Source organism: Corvus moneduloides, chromosome 16, assembly GCF_009650955.1.
Source record: "Corvus moneduloides isolate bCorMon1 chromosome 16, bCorMon1.pri, whole genome shotgun sequence".
Classification (NCBI taxonomy): Eukaryota; Metazoa; Chordata; class Aves; order Passeriformes; family Corvidae; genus Corvus; species Corvus moneduloides.
In genome coordinates this window covers 9,507,092-9,527,322 of record NC_045491.1, presented here as the reverse complement: position 1 = coordinate 9,527,322, position 20,231 = coordinate 9,507,092, and the positions used below count along the sequence as shown (strand labels likewise).

General features: G+C 48.4%; 1 protein-coding gene across 1 annotated transcript; it reads right to left on the bottom strand.

Moving 5' to 3' along the window:
* Nucleotides 1–955: 955 nt before the first annotated feature.
* Nucleotides 956–20,170, bottom strand: LCMT1 (leucine carboxyl methyltransferase 1). Its single transcript, XM_032126158.1, is given in 13 exon segments — nt 956–1,809; nt 3,516–3,613; nt 4,822–4,913; nt 5,611–5,712; nt 6,451–6,571; nt 7,758–7,860; nt 14,986–15,047; nt 15,858–15,934; nt 17,977–18,098; nt 18,621–18,642; nt 18,644–18,682; nt 18,684–18,714; nt 19,715–20,170. Coding segments are annotated over 13 exon segments (969 nt in total). The 5' UTR covers nt 19,792–20,170; the 3' UTR covers nt 956–1,786.
* Nucleotides 20,171–20,231: the final 61 nt, after the last annotated feature.

The following is a 20,231-nucleotide window of genomic DNA, read 5'->3' as shown; positions in this document are numbered from 1 at the left end:
ACCCAATTTCCTCACCACTGTCAGCAACAGTGAGGAGAGGCTCTGGAAGAGTTTTTGCAGGAGTGATTTCCCTTCTCCCAGCTGGATGCTGAACACTGTGGTACCATTCATCCCACGGCAGCAGCTCCGCTCTGGGGCCGCATTCTCCAGGGCTCCCCTTGGGTGAGCAAATTATACAGGCACCCAAAATAGAACTGATGAGCACCAGTATCTGCCTCATGCTAGCAGAGACATTATTCCCAAACACAAAGGGATTAAATTATGACAAAAAAGACACAAAAGACTGATGGAGCCCAGGACATCTCCACAATGAGCCGTGCTCAAACCTGCTGAGATGAAAATGCAGCAGCTCAGGGGGTGTTTCCCAGGTGGGACCAGCTCCAAGGGAACACATTTGGATGTTCCAGGGCAGGTATGACTCCAGCTTGGCTCCCACTCAGAAAGATGCTACTGGAGGCTCAGGGAATGTGGTCCCAAAGGGCGTCTGGCCAAAATTAAATTGACAGTAGAGATAGGCTTTTATGCCACTCTGAATCCTTCACTTAATGAAGAAATGAGCATGAGTCTTGCTGCCACTGGGCACTAGTGACAGCTCAGGAAGGCTCCTGCAGTGCAGAGGGGTTGTAGGGCTGTGGTTGGGTGGTGGGGTTTGAGTTCATTTTTAATCTCTGAAGGAAAGGTGATTTCACAGCATCACAGAATGGTTTGGGTTGAAGGGACCTCAAAGCCCATCCAGTGCCACCCCTGCCATGGGCAGGGACACCTTCCACTATCCCAGTGCTCCAAGCCCTGTCCAACCTGGCCTTGGACATTTCCAGGGATCCAGGGGCAGTCACAGCCTTCCTGGGCCTGCCAGCTGCCTTAAAAAAATACTCCTGGTGAGACATTTGGTGAGAGGAATGTCACTAAACCAGATAGAAATCAGTCATTTCTAACAAGTAAGACAGGAGACAAATTATAAATACTAAACATTTATTATTTTTCTCATAGGAAGGTTGCAAGATTCAATTTCAAACAACAGGACAAGGGTTTTCATTGCTGTTGGGATTTTGTTTTGCTTCTTTTAAGGGGAAAGAGAGAAGGAGGAACTGGTGTAAAGATACTACCAGAAGCAGTGCAAATTGAGATTAATTTCTTTCTTCACCATCCCAGTGCTGAAACCACAAGCTAAGCCCTTCCCAGTTAAATCGAGTCTGCTTTCCAGTTTCTTGTACATCACTGAACACAGCCAGGGCCCTCCTTCTCCTTTACCCTTCCCCTCCAAGAACACCCAGCACAGTGGCAGCCTTGCACAACAGTGAAGCCTGGAGAAGCCAACACGGTGACACTTCATCAAAATTAGACCTGAACAGAATGAAAATGCCCAGAATTCCCCTCCTGCTCAGCCATGCACAGTGCAGGCACCCTCTGCTGCAGCTGCCCAGCGCTGCTTTCCCAGCTTCCTGTCACAAACACGTGTTACACATCCACAAAAACACAGAAGAGGGAAATCAAAGAATCCATGTACACTTTACTTTCAGTTTTAAACTAAGGAAGGCAAGCTTTAAACAGGAATCACTGACACCTTGTCAAAGTCCCCCGTTAGATAGCTGGGAATGGGAGGCAAGTCTTGCTCACAGAAAATGTTCCTTGAAACCACCCAAGGGCACCAGGCCTGTCCCCAGCAGCACCAGGAGCTGTCCCAGCCACAGCCCGGGGTTGGCACGTGCAAATCCCATCCTTTCCATGTCCTGGCCCGAGCCAAGGCAGTCACGGGGGCTCCCCAAGGCTCCCCTCCCTGCAGCCCTCAGAAGTCAATGTTTGCCAGACCTGTGTGAAGAGAAAGAGGGATTTGGGGGGGAAGAAACAAGGGTTTATTCTCACCCTACCAGCCCTTCACTGCAACCAGGTCAGTTATATACAGGAAGAAAGATGCTTTGAGAGTTATTTCATTTTTTTAAACTGAGACATAAAGGATTTGGTGTGAGGAAAGCAGGAAACAGGTTGGGCTGTACTTTTTAAACCATTTTTTGATTGTGATGCAGCAATTAATTTGATGAAGCCAATCTGCAGGAGCACTGGAGTTATTCATGGCAGAAGGAACAACACAGAATGTTCAGGAACCTCAGGGCTTGCCCATGAAATTAGGAAGAGAAAGCTGGGGAAAGCACCACTAATGAGAGCAGTAAATTCACACTGGATAAAACTCCCCTGCCTTAGATTAAGGCATATCCATGCCATGTCCATTGGACACTTCATTATCTCCTTTGAGGTAACTGTCTTTCGTAACTTCTAAGATACCCTGCACCCCTTAATCTCAGTACCCCAAACTGTCCTCAGCCTTTCTCTAATCACAGCAAAGAACAATGCTGAGATCCCCAAAATAGCAGCTGCTAAGAACAGGTGAACTTTTGGGCCTTAGCTCCTCTAAAAAAAAGTTGTGTATTACAGTTACCACTTCTCAGCCTGAAGAAATACAATAGAAAACATGGATTTTTGAGCTCAGAAGTATGGAGGATTCAGGAGGGCACAACAAGGCAGCAGCCCTGTCACAGCAGCAGCAACAGGGTGTTGAAGAACTCCTTTTATCAGTTTTTATCTGAAGATCTCCTTTTACCAGCTCTCTCAGAGGCTTTGCTGCTCAGCCAGGCTGAAGAGACCAAATCTATACCCGTTTGCTAAGGAACAGTCAATAAAATCTGTTCATGGATACTCTGTCAGGAGCAAGGAAAGGGCAGAGAGGATGAAGGGGAGGAAATTATATAAGTGGCAGGCAAAGGTTTTCTGGAAAGACTGAAGTCCCTGAAATTGCAGCCAGAAGTAGAGACAAACTGTGACTGCAACAGAGTTGTCTTTTTAATTTGGACAAATACAGGCTGTGGCCATCCATCCTTCCCCCAAACAACAATTCCCCTCATTTTATCGTTTCTTGAGCAGCAGCAACACCCAAATACTATAGAAAGCCTAAATCAAGTCTCTCACAGAAATTCCAGTCTAGGAGAGACAGAATTTTAAGAAGAAAAAGAACATGTGAAAGAGCTAATTTCAGAGGGAATTTTTTCCCCGGGGAGAAAGCGGCATGGAAAACTTCAGTGTCAGATGGCTGCAAATGGGGACAGTGCAGAGAAGCCTGGGATAAGTAATACAAATTTATTTTTGTGTTGTCAGGACACTGTGCCTTCATATACCGTGTGCCCATATGGCACTTCCCATGCATGGGATTTGTAAACCTTTCAATTAGCACTGATGGGATAAAGCAGGCAGTTATTTAAAGTAACCCATACGGCATCTTCTGGTGGAAAAATTCCAACTCCCCTGTACTGGCCAGACTCCCCGCTTGGATGCCCATAAACCCTCCAAAGGCTGTGGAGAAACATCCACCTGGGAGGTGCTCCCACCCCAAGGACGGAGCAGCAAAGCCCAGTCCTGGAACAGCAGGGGAGGTCTGTGGTACACCGGGGGTAACATCCCAACCCCAGCCTTCCCACAGGAGATTTCCATGGTGAGGATCACCCCCAGCTGCTGGGAAACATTACCCAGATTGCTGCTGTCCTTTGAAGCCCAGCAGATGCAGTAGTGCTGCATCAGTTGTTCAAACAGTTCCTTTTCATCCAGGAATTCAAGGGCTTCTATTCTGTAGGAATAAAATAAAAGTCAGGATTTGAACTGGACTCTGAGCAGAATTTCTACTGAACTGTTCAATCCATGAGAGTGAAAACTATGGCCAGAAAGGCAGTCACCTCTCCAGGGAACAACTGTAGGTATTTGTCCATGATGCCACCACTGCTCTCGCCCTTGTCAATGTATGAAACAAGAGACCCACAGGGTGCCTTCTACTCCTCATCCCTGGAATTCCATATTCCAGGACTCATCCATGTAACTCCTCACAAATACCAGGGCTGCTACTGAGGATCTAAAGAGGCTGAGGGGCAAAAGTTCCTAAATGCACTCCCAGGCGTGAAGTGCTGCAGAGGAGCACTCTGGTGAAGATTTTCCTAAAGAAAAAGCATTATTTGCCTCACTAATACTGGAGGACAGAGTTTACATAACCTATTTCCTGGCATGTGGAACAAGTGCAAGGAGCTGAACAGATCCAAGGTAGCCAAAAATGCTACAAAGAAAGCATGAGCTCTGTGTCTTCACCAGTGCCATATGGTCCCACCACACATCCCTGTTCCTATTTAAACCACCTCTGATTTCCACTCTCACCTGTTCAGTTCCAGGCTTTGAGAAACCCCCATATGTGAATATTTTGACCAAGGTAACTTGCTCAGCTAATTCCAACTATGAATGACTCATAGCAATTCACATTTCACATTATATCCCTAAGAAGTTACTCCTTAAAGTTTCCCAGTGTTTAGCAATTAATGCAGAAATATTAACAGAATCCAGGCAGATCAGTGACTGTTAAACAGCCTTTAGTCCCCCCCCTCTGTGCTCTGATTTCTGCAGACCCAGCAGTCTCCCCCTCATGAAGACAATTTCAACGTGCCATGGTTTAACCCCAGCCAAAATCTTCACAAGGAACATCTTGGGGACTGCAAAAAGCCAACACAGCATTTCTGTGGCATCTTCTATCTGCAAATTTCTGCCATGAGATGCCTTATGTCACACCCAAATAAGACATCACTACTGCCAGTCTGCTCCTGGCAGCGTAAACGCTCTGGATCATCAATCCAGGCATTATCCTGGAGGCTCTGCAGAGCTTCAGACTCAGAAATGTTGTCTCCCTGGGCGGCACCTGCCTGCAGCCTCCTCTCTGTTATGATCCCACGCTACACATGGATGGGAAGGACCTTGGAAATGGCATCTGAAGATGACTTCTGGGACAAAAAGTGGTACCTTTTGACATCAGCCTGTGGCAGGAAGCTGTACACCTTCATCATATCGATGGCACGGGCATTTTCCCAGCCATTTAACAGCAGTCGTTCCCTCTGGAAAACAAAGGGCAGCACATCTTTCACAGGATTCCAGGGAAAGTACCAGAGGACAGCTTCTTCCCCTAAGGATTTCACAGGGCAGCTGCTTGACCTGTCCTTTGAAGAGCTCCCAAACTCTTCCCTAATCATGTGCTGCTGATCCATGCAGAGAGGGCAGGGCTGGGCTCTGACCAGGAAGTTTTGTGCAACCACTGACATTCAGCTATCAAAGAGGAGCTCTGGGGTGATCTAACTGTGGCCTTCCAGGACCTGAACGAGCCAACAAGAAACATGGAGAGAGACTGTGTACAACAGATGGAGGGACAGGACACAGGGAATGGCTTCCCAGTGCCAGAGGGCAGGGATCAATGGGATATTGGGAAGGAATATTTCCCTGGGAGGGTGGGGAGGCCCTGGCACAGGGTGCCCAGAGAAGCTGTGGCTGCTCCTGGATCCCTGGAAATGTCCAAGGCCAGGTTGGACAGGGCTTGGAACACCCTGGGATAGTGGAAGATGTCCCTGCCCATGGCAGGGGGTGGCACCAAGCCAAACCATACCCTGATTCCACGGTAACGTAGCCAGCAAAGGGCTCAGTAACTGCCTCCCCCCCCCGTGGTCACTGCTGAGCCCCACAGGGCACACTCAAGAGGCAGAACTCACAGCCAGGTTAATAAAGCTCAGTGTCAGCCCCTCAGAGCTCCATGCCCCTCACCTGGGAGTCCAGGGAGCTGCAGAGCTCCACCCCAGCCAGGTTGCACTGCCGGCGCTGCAAGTTCTCGATCATGATCTGCCCGAAGCGGTCCCTCATGTTCACCTCAGGTAGAGAAGGAGACAAAAGTGTTCCCCCTTCCCAACACAACAGAACAGCTTAACCCTTGGACTGCCTACGTCACAAACGTACAGGACACCAGTGAGTGGCACATCCTCGCCCTGGCTCTCATTCCCCACCACCACCTTCTCCTCAGGAGCACAGCCCCAGTGCCAGCGGCAGGGGGACAGTGCCACTGTCAGTGCCTCACAGGCACCGCGGCTGGCAGGAGAACTGCCTCTGCTTTCAGCTGTCAGCAACTTGGTTCAGCTCTCCAGCAGTGATTTACAGCTTGGAAGATCCTGTTACTAATTCCTGGAGCCACCTAGTTCCCCCGAAGCAGTGTTTGACTTCCAGAGGGAGAAGCAGAGTTCATACTGATGTGATTTTTGCTCCACTTTGCCAAAGAACACAGAGGTAATTATGTAATGTTATACACCCAGAGCCAGCACTCAGCATCATTTCTTTTTCTTGTGCTTTAGCTAAATCAATATTCTATGGTTTTTTCCACATATGGATTAAGTCTCAATCATTTTGCTTCAACATATTGTCTTTCAGAATAGCTGTATTTTCTCTACAATGAGCTAACCAAGCTACAAGTTAAAACACATTACTACAGAAATTCAGCAGAAACTGATGTTTCTACAAAAGGACATGGCCCACTCTTATTTCTCAATAACTCCCACCTACGAGAGCAATTTTTATTACAACAATGTAGGTCTAAAAATGCCCTTTTGGTTTTACCTGCTCATAATTGATAACCATGGCCACGGGGAAGGTGCTTGCTGCCCACTTGAGCAGGTTTGCAGACTGCTGGGGGGTCATGTAAACCAGCACACACTCGGCCACCAGCAGCGTTGGCAAACTGCAAAACAAAACCAAAGGAGAACATGACTTCCAGCAAAAGAACAAGAAAAATCTACTAAGAATTGTGAGCAAGCAAGTCATTTCATGTCCCCAGAATTTCTGAAAGAGCTCCATTTTTTATGAACTAGACACTGAAGACTGAATGAAATCTCTTCATCACGTTGACTAAAACTGGGCTTTCTGGCAGCTGTGAATTAATTAACCACAGGAGACTCCTGTGGCTGCGAACCAGAGAGTTTAGGAAACAATCTCCCCAAAGTCAGCCCTGAGCACAGAACAATGTGCATTCTCTAAGTCCTCTTTGACAGCATGAACTGAGGTGTGTTAAAATTCCCTCTGCAGGACAATTGTGCCCTGTACACACAGTTCACACTCTTGTAGAGATCAGTGAAATCAGGAACTAATTACAAATTGAAAAAAAGTTTCCTCTTTAAAAAAAGTTCTAAGAAGAATTTTAATTAGAGAAATTTGTTCAGTATCTGTAAAACAATCTTCACATACTATTATCTAACAAAATGTAATCTATAGTTTGCACATTGCCTCTTCCCCCTCCATCCACAAAACAACAAAAATAGACATCTACACAAGTGATTTTCTTCACAATTATTGAGTTTGCTCTTAATTGCTGGAATGAAAGGGGGAAAAAAGTCACTAGAAGCAGGAGAAATTCCACAAGGAGCAGCAATGTAGGCAAGCAAGGCAACATTTCAGAGGATGGAAGTGTAAAGAATTAAATGGCAATTTGATGCATTCTGCTTTCCCCATATGCTCTCTCCCACCCAGCCAGATCGTTGCTATTTATAATGCTTAGATTTGAAAGGTCTGTCCATCATCCACTCAAAAACTCAACTCCTGCCCCCTGAAAGCCTCATGTTGAACAATAAAACCCCAAAGGAGCTGTGGGATTCAGATCCATTGCAGTCCCATCAAAAGGTTTAGGGAACAACAGGGGTTTAACAAGAGGCCACAGAAAATAATTACAGAGATAAAACTCTGAAATCAGAGAATCCTGGTATGGTTTGGAAGGGACCTCAAAGCCCATCCAGTGCCACCCCTGTCCTGGGCAGGGACACCTTCCACTATCCCAGGCTGCTCCAAGGCCTGTCCAGCCTGGCCTTGGACAGGGACTTCCACAAGCCCTCATTAAAAAATCCAAAAACACAATTAAAACCCTATGATCTTACTGTATATCCAAGCTATGTTTCTTCAGCTTTTCCTCCAGATCTGATGAGAAACGGAGATCTGCTCCTACTATGGAATATCGACTGGAGTCCAGGCTGTGGGAATCTGCAAGGCAAAAATTTGGAGAGGCTAATGTTACAAATGAGAGGGATGCTGGAGTTATGAACTAAAAAATCTACACAGGAACACATGAATTGGGAGCCAAAGATTGGCCTGTTATACCGAACTATGAGCAGCAAACTCTTCTTTTTCTAACATTAATTCCCTTCCTACTTGTGTTTTACAGTGCTCCATCACCATCAGACCCTGCACCGAGCCTCCTCTCTCCCTCTGCAGCCACGCTGAAGCAGAGAGGTTATCCCAGCCGTTACCATGGCTGCCAGGAATGCAGAGAGAAGAAAAATGTGAAGATTAAAGGCAGGATTTTTGTTTTGTTTGGAGAGTCTTCTTAGATGGCCCAATGTATGTACATAGGAACTACATAAAAGTAGATCAATTTCTGAAAAACTAAGCTAAGAGTGACAATATTTCAAATATTAACAACAGATATAGCTATATAAATTAACTATATTATATAGTTATATAATAAATATGGGGAGCAGACACAGATTGGGGCCAAAAAAAAGTTACCATCTAGCCTTCTGGTGTGATTTAGTGGTGGCATTTAAGGAAAGAGTCAAATTGGAGAAGGTATTCTGAGCAACAGATATTCCCCTGGGATGTAATAGGCGGCAAATTCCTGTGGATGCTTCCCAGAAAGAAGGAGGGACAAATCCCAGAGTCTAAGGAGCCCCTGCCCATCCTGGCACAGCTGTGAGGAAGCAGCAACAGCAGAGCCTCTTGCCATCAATAATTCTGACACCCAGCACCAATGAATGCACCCAGAGGAGCCCAGGGCCCACAGGAGGCACTTCCCAAGTGCCCCATCAAATCCCCTGAGAGCCAAATACAGGGATGGCTCTGGAATGCCTCAGCTTTTCTGGAGCAAAGGCACCAGGACAGAAGAGCCCAGCATTTCCCCCTTGTACCACAGGAGTGAGACAGATCAAGCAGTAAAATAATAAACCAGTGAAAAAATAGCCAGAGCTGAAAGTGGCTCTGGAAGGGGTGGTCAGTGTGTGGCTGCAGGAGCAGGTCTGGCACAGCTCCCTGGGGGATATGCTGCAGGCACAGCTCCTCAGCATCACATGGGAGCAGATGTCACAGAATCCCAGAGGCTGGAAAATATTCTCAAGACCACCAAGTCCAGCTGTGCCCCATTCCCACCTTGTCCCCAGCCCAGAGCACTGACTGCCACATCCAGGCCTTCCTTGGACACCTCCAGGGATGGGGACTCCAAACCTCCCTGGGCAGCCCCTTCCAGTGCCTGACCACCCTTTCCATGAAGAAATTCCTCCTAATGTCCAACCTGAGCCTCCCCTGGCACAGCTTGAGTGAGGAGAGAAGCCAAGTGGCTGAAGAGGCAGGATGAAAGGGGCTTCCATTCCAGGAGAGGGGAACAAAAACTGGGGACGAGTGTGGGTTTTCCCAATGATTACATCAAGCAGTGATCGAACATTCCAGAGGATGCACCTCTGTTTAGTTTTCAAATTACCAATTCCCTGAAAGCGGCACTAGCAAGTGACAATAGCTGCCATTCCAGCAACACTTGGGAGCAGATCCAGGAATCAGAACAGTTCAGAAAGAGAGTTACAAGGGAAGAAAAGAGAAAAAAAGTTGTGCAGCAAATGATTCAACATTTTGAGTCAAGGCTTTTTCCATGTGCATGTTCTGTAATAGCTTTACTACTTCCCACACCCTTCTATTTAAGTGATTACATCAAGGCCATGATAATGGCATCAAAAAAAGCCACCCAAAAACCCCACCACACACAGGCAAGTATTTAAATAGGGATTGGTTTCTGTCCATGGATACGGCACAGCGAGCGTCAGCCACCACAATTAGTAGGGAATTAATGCCAGCTCCCTGTCCAGCTTCAGAGGCTTGGACACATAAGTACATGAATAAAGAACAGAAATAAAAGCCAGAAATAAACCACAAAATGTTTTAAGGGATCCAGAAGAGAAGGAGCACAAACACTCCAAGGTGGAAGTAAACGTGCCTTGCCCACACCACACTGATCAGAGCATCTTTATCACGGAATCAGGGAATGGTTTGGCTGGGAAGGGACCATAGAGATCATCCAGTGCCATCCCCTGCCACGGACAGGGACACCTTCCACCATCCCAGGCTGCCCCAAGCCCTGTCCAACCTGGCCTTGGACACTTGCAGGGATCCAGGGACAGCCACAGCTTCCCTGGGCACCCTGTGCCAGGGCCTCCCCACCCTCACAGGGAAGGAATTCTCCTCAATACCTAACCTAAATTTCCCCCTTTTTAGTCTGATCATACTTAACTAGGCAAACTTCAACCACTCCATCACCTGCCACTTAGGGAGCAAACATCACTGACTGCAGGGCAATGGCAGCTGGGGACAGCTGGAACTGCCACTGTCCCCAGCCTGGAGGCCAGAAATCCATCCACGAACATCCCAAAAACTGCTGTACTGCTGGTATATGCTCTGGCACCAACTCCTACTTTATTGCAGAGCTGGAGATTCTTGGGGCTGCGCTGTGCAGGGCCAGGGTTGGACTGGATGTTCCCTGTGGGTCCCTTCCCACTCAGGATATTCTGCGAAGTATCAAAGTGAGCAACCTGCTGCCCATGACTGAGCAGGCCTGCTGCAAATGGATTTTCCAATTCCTGCCCATCCATAGGGCAGCTGGAAAAGAAAAACCAAGTTCCAGCTTGGCAGCACAGTCACGTGGTCCCCATTGATTTCTTCTGAGGAACAAGAGTTTGTTTTAACTGAATTGATTTTGAGTGTGTGTTAAAACCCCTCTGTTCATTCTTACTGCAATGCTGTGACTCAGGCCAGCTGCCCTAATGCTGGCACAGCCAGTGACATTTGCTGGCTTAAACAACTGAAAATCCCATATTCCAGGCACTAATTCCTACCCAGGCACCAACACCTTGTGTTGTTTTTTAGTGAGGTTGTTTGGTTGGATGATCTCCTCTAGAGCTGTCCTGGGGATTTGTGTGATGCTCACACAGCATACTCAGCCATGCACAAAGATTCTCTCTGTACTTGGCTGAAATTAAGGTTTTAGAAACATCAAACTCAGATTTAATTTGAGAAATACAAGGGAGGGGAGAGAGAAGGGGAGAAAGACGAGCCCCACCACCCCAGGCCACCCCACCTAGGCCCTCCTGGTCCAGGCACAGGGTTCAGCTCTCCAGGGATAATCAACAGAGAATGCTTTCCTCTGGGCACACACTTGTATGTTTATTTTCCATGACTTCTGGCACAGAGGTAACAACACAACTGGTTCAAATTTCACAGCCATAGAACAAGACATGCTTGTAGTAACTGAGTAGTAGCAGGAGCTACTTATAGTCACCTTTTGACCTCACCACATTGCATTTTTTCTCCACAGAAATGTTAGGAGAAGTTACTGCTTCTGTTGGAGGGTGGCCTCAGGCCCTCCCTGCTGCCCTACACCGGCTTCTGGGGCAGCATTGGCAGCCTCCAGGCACACCAAGCTCTTCCTTTGCCACAAGAATTCAGCTTTCTTCTCTTACTCTCTTCTCACATTAGTGCAACAATTTCCTGGAGGTTTTCCAAGAGACAGCATGCAGGATACTATTGACTCAAACTGATTTCATTAGGATTTTCATGCTAAGGTATCTTTGGCAGCTTTACAAAGCAGCAGCCCCTGCAGCCTGTTCTGCAGGAGAGCATGCTGCTCTCCCCCAGCTCAGGTTTCACTACACCAGCCCAGCAGGGCCCTGCCACACTCATCTTGTCCTGGAAGCACAGGGTCAGCCCCACACAAGGCCTGCAAGTCCCCCTGACACCTACACTGGGTCACAAGAAAGTCTGGGGACGGAGGGAAGCTGAAACAACCAAGTGCCCAAGCTGGCCTAGACAGGGCAGAAGGCGTGAGAGGCACACAAAGCCAACAGTTCACGAGGTGCAGTTTGCACTTGCCAAGGTAACAAAGGTGCAGCACTGACCTCCCAGCAAGAGCAACATGCATCAGATAGTGCCACTGAACTTTGGAAACAATCTGCTGGGGCATTGCCACAGGGACATCACTGCTTTCCCTGGAGCTCCAGCATTCCCCAGGAAAGCACGGAGCTGTTCAGTGACAGGGCTCATGTCACTGCACCCCTGGGCACCAGTTCTGTACCAGACGTGCACACCATGCTGCCCCTGCTTCGGCCACAGGCAGCCCAGCACGTGCTGCCCTGAAGCCAATGAAGTTGTGTATTAGCAGCAGCTTTGTGGCATGAGAACTTTCAGGGTGAGCAGAAAAGCAGTGAGAGAACCTGAATCATGGCAACTCATATTAGCACAACTCAAAAACAGAATTCCAAACAATCTAAACAAATCATTCCTGGTATACCAGAGACAGGAGTGTGAACTGATGTGGGGAAGCAGGCACAGGGAGGGACAACCTCCTCCCCAAGATTCTAAAATCCTGGTCCACATCTGCACAAAAACAAGCAGCCTTTCCCTACCTGGCAGTGCTGTTCCCCTGTGCCCCCTACACCCCTCTGCCAGGTGGTATTCCCAGAATATTCCACAGTTCTAACAGCTGTGCCAGGTCAGACCTAAGGTCTCCCTAGGATGATACCCAGCCTTCCAGAGGCCAACAGCAGCTCCAAAGGGAAAAGTCAAAGAGCGTAAACACCTACCAACACTGGCACCTAAGTTGTTTTCTAGCTTTTCCTCAAAAATGCTTAAAATTCCTTTGTATTTCTGGACCATTACTGAGCTCATGCTTTCATCCATTTAGTTATTCTAATACTCAGATCCTGCAGGAAGGCAGCAATAATCATTTACATGTGAGGCACAAACTGTTTTTTCCCCCCATGTGCATCACTTTCTATTAATCCACATTGAAATCATCATCAAGTCACTAATTTCACAAGATACTTCTACAGTTCTTTACCGCTCTTCAGAGTTTGGATTTGCCAACAAGCTGCCACTTACTAATCACTCTATTTTCCCAATTTTTTCTTAGTGTTGAACAACAACATATCCTTAAGCACAGATCTCCATCTCCTCCATAATGAAAATTAACAACATATGCTCGCCCTCCATCCCAGCTCCTCATCCATATGAGAACCATTCATTCCCCATAACCACTGTGCCACTTCTTTGGCACACTTTGGCAAGGGACACAGTCAAAACACATTTTTGAAATCCAAGCACTATACTGATGTCCTTTTCCAACAGATATGTTGACTTAAAAGAACTCCAACAGATTTGCGAAGCACAGCTTACCTTTCCAAAAGCCACAGTGACTCTTTCTCAACACCTCCTATTATTCCTGTATTCTCCTAAGTCTGTCTCTTAGAGCTCCTATGATTTGTTCAGTAGAGACATCAGTCCTACTGGCATGGGGTTCCCTGGATTTCCCCTGGAGCCCATCCGAGTCACAGCCATAACCTTGCAGCTGGAGACAGTTGTAAATGAGAGGGCACAGACCAATCAGTAGCTGAGTAAACTGATTGTCAAGTTCCTTTAGATCTGTAAGAACTCTCTGCTCATCTGTTTGATTTATCTACTTATTCCAGCACCTCTTCTCGTGGCACTTCCCTATGAAGCAGTTCCATTAATTGATCCTTAAACCAGAGTTCACAGGGATCTCTCTGGATCTGACCTGTGACTGGGGGTCAGTTCAAACTGGAGTTCCACAACACTTCCACCACCTCTACATGTTCTGGACACGCTGCTACATCCCAAAGATCTTGGTGCAACAGAGCCTACACCAGCCTGGGAACAGCAAAGTTGTTAGTCTGAGGTTTTAACACCCAGCACTGAGAAGGAACCAGAGAAGCAGCTTCAGAGAAACCAGTCTCACCAGTACATCCCAGTGCTATGGGAACTGGCTATTAATAGCCCTAGATTACAACAGTGCAGGCTGATAAGGCTGCAGGTGTTTTGCTGTTCCAGAGGTACTGCAGCTCTTCAGGAACACGAACCCCACCTAGCCCTTGGGACAGAGCCAATGGGTGCCTCTGGGATGGTGCTTGTGCAGCAGATCTCCCTGGCGTCAGATATGCCCCAGGAGGGCCTGCCTGGAACCCCAGCATCCCCAGGAGCCCTTTTTCTGAGCTGGGGCACTAGGCTTTCATCTTTGGAGGCCTGAGGGTACAAGAGAGAACTCTGCCCTTCAAAGGATATTTGCAGGGTTGGGAAGTGAAGACCGTCTCATGTGCAGCAAAAAAATCTGCAGAATGTGCCCAGAGCCTGGGCTAGAACTGTGCTCATGTAAGGGGCCACAGGGGATCACAGCAGGGAGCACCAAACACTGCAGGCTCTGCGTTAGGGTCACACCTGCTCACACACAGCAGTTGCTACGGTGGATGCAGGTAATTACTGCCCCTCCTAAATTGTCCAAAGCAGCTACTGCAGCTCAGCATCTGCACTGAGAACATGAACTCAGTGGAACCCAGGGAGTTTTCCACAAGTAAAAAAGGTTTTCAAGTGCAGTCCTGACACAAACATACAATTATAGAATGCCTTGGGTTGGGGGGGGACCTTAGAGATCATCCAGTCCCACCCCCTGCCCTGGGCAGGGACACCTTCCACTATCCCAGGGTGCTCTAAGCCCTGTCCAACCCCACCTTAGACACTTCCAGGGATGGGGAGTCCACAACCTTCTGTTCCATGAGGTTAGAAACTAAGAGAGTACAACCACATTACACCACCTGAAATTAGTATCCTTCTGATACCAAAATGTAACAAACAGCACTGGCTCCTGAGCCTGGACTGGGTAGGCTGTGTTTCTGCTGTGAAAACTCTGCTAAGTGTAAAGACTTGTGCTCTTAATGAGACAGAAAGCAGATAAACACTCAACAGATATTTTAATCCAGTATCTATGCTCTCTGTAGCACTTTTTCCTTTCCTGTGACAGAAAACAAGCTACATATGAGAGAAAAAGAAAAAAACCCAACTTTCTGCCAGAATAAAACCACTTAAAGAGAAGACATTTCTAACACAACACGGAACAAATGGGCAGGAGTCTGTAAGAGAAGAAAAAAGCCTCTTTTCCCTCCCAATTCTCTGTCCAAACAGCATTTCAAACATTAAAAGCCTGCCCACATAGCAGAACAAAATGATCAGAAAAGTTTTAAAAGTGCTGCAGTACATCACTGACTGAGTTTGAGGATGACTCACCTATTAGAAGAGAGTCCCCTGAATGGGATTCCATAATTGGTTTTGACAGGGGAGGTTTTGATCTGTGGGAAGAAGGAAGAAGCATCTCAGAGCAGTTAAGCCTGCTTAACAGTGTGCTTACAGCTTTTTTCTTAACATATATATGTGTGTGTGTGTGCGTGTGTGTGAAAAGCAGCCAAGAGAATATCTCTGCCCTCTGCTGGAAAGGAAAACCTTTGCAAGTTGTAGAAGTTGGAGCTGAGTTTTTTACCAAATTACTCATAAGTTTTGAGGGAATCTTTCAAGAGAAATCCAGGTACTCCGTAATGTGTCCTCAATAAGCCTTAATGGATTCATTCAAACAGGATATTCCCCTACAGCAGCAGCTATCCTGCCTCCAACTGAACAGGCACATCTGGGAAGCCAGTGCTGTCTTCAACAGTAAGAGAAGACTTATCACCTCTAATGGTCAGGAGATTTTCCCTGCCACAGAGCAAGCTCTGCTTGGCTCCCTAAAACTTTCACACATCACCTTCTCCAACCTGGAACAGTGGCTGCAGAGTCACATGTGGCACCTGCCTGCACAATGAACCTGTATTCTATATTGAATCCTGGAATGGTTTGGGTTGGAAGGGACCTTTAAAGCCCATCCAGTGCCACTCCTCCCATGGGCAGGGACACCTTCCACTATTCCAAGCTGCTCCAAGCCCTGGCCACCCTGGCCTGGGACACTTCCAGGGATTATGGGGCAGCCACAGCTTCTCTGGGAACCCTGTGCCAGAGCCTCACCTCCCTCACAACGCAGAACATGAAGAGTCTCTCAGCAGAGAGATGAAATAATGACACTGACTTACAGTCAGTCTCCCACAGCTGAACACAGCCCTCAGACTTACTTGATATTATGTATTTTTCTTGCAACGATCATCGGAAAATCCACTTCAAAATATTTTCTAGGGAGAAGATTTTCATCCTGGGAATTGGAGGAAGACACTAGAATTAGGGACACTCAAGTTTCACATGGCACAGGACAAGACAGAACCTCAAATCCTGAACAGTTCTGGTTTGGGTTACACTGGCATTTTTAACAGTGGTATAACAATGTCCCACAAATTAAAACCCCCTAAAATTCAACAAACACTGGCTGAGAGTCATTAGAATGTCCTCTAAGAGTTAAAGAAATTATTTAACATTTTATGTAATCACAGAATCCCACGATAGCTGGGGCTGGAAGGGAGGTCACCCAGTCCAAGCCCCGCCTAGGCAGGATCGCCCAGAGCAAGTGACACAGGAACGTGTCCAGGTGGGTTTGGGATGTTTCCAGAGAGAAGAAGGACTCTAATCGCAGACACCAGATACTGAAACACACTCTCCAACCAAGGATCTGGGAGAGCACAGCAACAGGAAACTACCACAGCATTTACCACGACTTCCAGCACAGCCTTCCAAGGAAAGAACCAGGAATGCTTTGCACAGGTTCACCCAGACAGTGACCACATTCCAGTTCTCCTCCAGCCCACAGCCAGAGCACAAGCAGACCAGTCTGCCTGGACTACAAAAGAGGGGGAAAGCTCTTCATTCCATGTTGGCACCATTTTCCAGCCTGATGGAGAAGCTGTGCCAAGTCTCTCCCTGCGCAGCAATTCCTTTGTGTTGGATGTTGCTGCTCTTTCTGGCTGTCGACCCATGGATTTCTGAGATGAAACTAGAACTCAGAACACTGAACACTCCAGTAACTGGCTCCCAGCTTCTGTACATTCATTACACCACACTTGCTCTCCACAAGGACAGAGAACTGGAATTACAGGCCCCATTGCAGCTTTTAAAATCACTGTTACCAAACATGGTATTGACAGAGCTTTCATAGGAATGCAGGTAAGGGAAAAGCTTCACATCTCAGAAAAAAAAATCAGTACTGTCTCCCTTCCACGGATGGAATACAATGAATTGTGACCAAGCAAAATGCTCCTCAGGCTTCCCTCCAGAACCCAAATTTGCCAACAGAAATGCTAATGAGAAGATAATTCACTCAGAGGTGTGTTCATCCACAATGATGCCATCATACAACACCTGAATAACTGAATTTCCGTGAATTACACACAAACACACCTGTATATGCAACAGGATGCCCAGAGAAGCTGTGGCTGCCCCTGGATCCCTGGAAGTGTCCAAGGCCAGGCTGGACAGGGCTTGGAGCAACCTGGGATAGTGGAAGGTGTCCCTGCCCAGGGCAGGGGGTGGCACTGGATGATTTTCCACGTTCCTTCTGATCCAAACCACTCTGTGATTCCATGATTTATATAAACTAACTCACAACTGGAATCCCAGAGGATGTGGGAAAAGTGTGGCAACTGGTCAGGGAGTGATCCTGCCCCTGCACTCAGCCCTGGTGAGGCACAGCTGGAGGGTCCAGTTCTGATCTCCAAGAAAGACAGGGAACTGCTGGAGAGAGTCCAGCAGAGGCCACAGAGATGATTTCGGGTCTGGAGCATCTCTGTGATGAGCAGAGACTGCGGGAGCTGGGCCTGGTCAGTCTGGAGAAGGGAAGGCTGAGGGGGATCCCATCAATCCATACAAATCTCTCCCAGGGCTGTCAGAGGATGGTGCCAGACTGTTCAGTGACAGGATGAGGAGCAATGGCCAGAAACTAAAACACAGCAAGTTCCACCTCAACATAAAGAAGAACTTCTTTCCATGATGGTGGCAGAACACTGGAACAGCTGCCCAGGGAGGGTGTGGAGTCTCTCTCTCTGGAGACATCCCAAACCCACCTGGACACGTTCCTGTGTCACCTGCTCCAGGTGACCCTGCCTGGGCAGGGGTTGGACTGGATGAGCTCCAAAGGTCCCTTCCAAGCCCAGCTCTTTTGGGATTCTGTGAGAGCTCCTGCTGTGCTGTGTCCCTGCACACCTGCCCTGTGTGCCAGAGCCAGCATGGACGAGCTCAAAGCAGCCCCTCACGGGTCCCCACAGCCCTGTGTCCTCAGCCAGGCCTGTCCCTTGCAGCTCTCGTTACCTTCAGTCTCCAGAACAGGGTGTCCATGCCAGCCCCAAGATTAACAATCTGACAGTTGCATTCTGTCTTCTCTAGAAAAGCTTTGATCAGGTAACTGACTCCGTGCACACGAGCATAATAACCTGCAACACACACAAACCCTGGGTGAGTTGTTATTTTCATGTAAAACTCGATGTTTAGCACTCATGAAGATCTTTAGGCAGTATGTAGAAAGAATAATGCCCTCTTTTTGAGACACCTAAGGGCCTTTGTTTTTCTTTTTTAATTACAAAGAAAATCTCATGTACTGATAAAACTCAGCCCTGGGTAAATAGAAGCTTTAGTCAAGTTTCACCTCAAGCAGAGCAGAATAATTCTACACTTGCAGAGACCCAACTGTCCTGGGTCAATCCAACATTACTGATTGTTTTGAGGAGATCTCTGCACACTGAGACACACAGAGACAGCCCATTCAGAACACAGAAAGCAATGGAAGAAACTTTTGATTTACAGATTGATATTTAAAAGATCAGATACAGCATGGAATTGTTGCTGTGAAGAAACCTTGTCTCATTCTTTCACGTATTTCCCCCCCCTCCCTAAAACCCAGTGTACAGGGGTTTTGTCAGGACCAGTTAGGTGCTCCCATTCCCATTCCAACTTGCCTCTGTTGATCTCAGGTGCTTTCCCTTTCTTTAGCTTGTCTCACAAAATACTGGATGTAAGGGGTCCTCCCAGTAGCCAACACTTACAGCAAACCTGTCCAGCAGCAGGGTAAAGAGAGAATTATGAAATAAGGCCACCAAAATTTACCCTAAAAGATACACAGGCTGAAAAGGTCCCTCTGGCCTGGGTGCACACATGCAGACATGGTTTAAAAACCTGTCCCCTGTGTGGAACTATTTATATTAAAAGATTATATCAAGTTTAGTTAGAAATTTTAGTTGTTGCCATATTCAACAAGCATCTTTTTAATGGTCTCTGCACTACTGGATGAAATTTTGTGAGCAAAGACCCAAATCTCAAATATTCCCTCCTGGGGGACCCAGAAGATGAATTGTCTGTCTCCAGCTCCTGAGACACACAAATCAGGCTTTACTTCGACACACTGTTACATGAGAAGGTGTTTGCACTTATTCCAGAGCTTCTACACATCAGTTTAGCACAATGTTACTCTGTCCTAAAAGAACTCACGAGTTTTACAACTGCTTCCAAGAGGAAAACTCTCCAACCAAACTCAACCACCCAACGATCTGCTGCTACAAAATCCAAAAGGGTTTTGCAATAACAGAGGTTAAATTGACAGCCAGGCACAACAGGGCAACGAAACTCATTCCCCTCTCCGTGCCCAGCCTAGAGGGGGAGAAGGAAAGAAATCTGAAAAATATCAATATGTTTCTTCCCTGAGATGTCAAAAACGACCAAACGTTATTAGATACTGGCTACCACTGTACGCTGGTCTATAAACAAACCCTGCGCAGACCCGCGGGCAGGGGTTTAGCAGCAGGAGGCTGAGGTTTGGGGCTCCGAGCGCGCCCCGCCAGCCGGGCCCTGCGGCCGCTCGGGCCCGGGGCACACTAACAGAGCGTCGGCACCGGGAGAGGACGGGGCTGCTCTCACCCTCCTCCAGCGCCGCTCCCCGGGAGCCGCCAGACCTTCGCCCCCCAACTCCCCAGCCCCACCGCGGGGCCGTGGCCGGTGCGGAGGGACACCGGCGGGCGCCGCCCGGGCGGCCGTGCCGCTGCCCCGGCTCCGGTACCGTTTGCAGACGGACGCGTCCTCACAGGTTCCCCGCACCGCCTCGTCCGCCTCGTCGGGGCCGGCGGCGGCCGCCATGGAGCGCACGGGGCCCGGCCGCTGCCACCGCCCCTGCGGCCCGCCCCCCGCCGCCTCTCATTGGGCAGCCTCCGCCGGAACTCAGCGGCGATTGGTCCAAGCGCTCGCCGATCCACACGGCGCCCAATGAGAGTGCGCAGGCTGCAGCGCCTCGCCCAGGAAGCGGCGGCGGTTGTGCAAGGCAAACCGGGAGCTGTAGTCCGGGAGCCGCTCTGCGGTAACAGCGCCGGATACTGGGTCGGAACTGTCTTGGGACGGGCGACCCCGCCAGGGAGCTCCGCCCGACTGCCTGTCATAAAGCAGCAGCAACCGGTACCACCGAGAGAGCGGCGCAGGCAGAGCCGTGGCGTTCAGCAGAGGCGCTATCCGGGCTGTGGGCGGGACATCCGGGGCTGGGGGGCTCCCATCACGTGCGGGGCGAGTGGGGGGGCGGGGCCGGA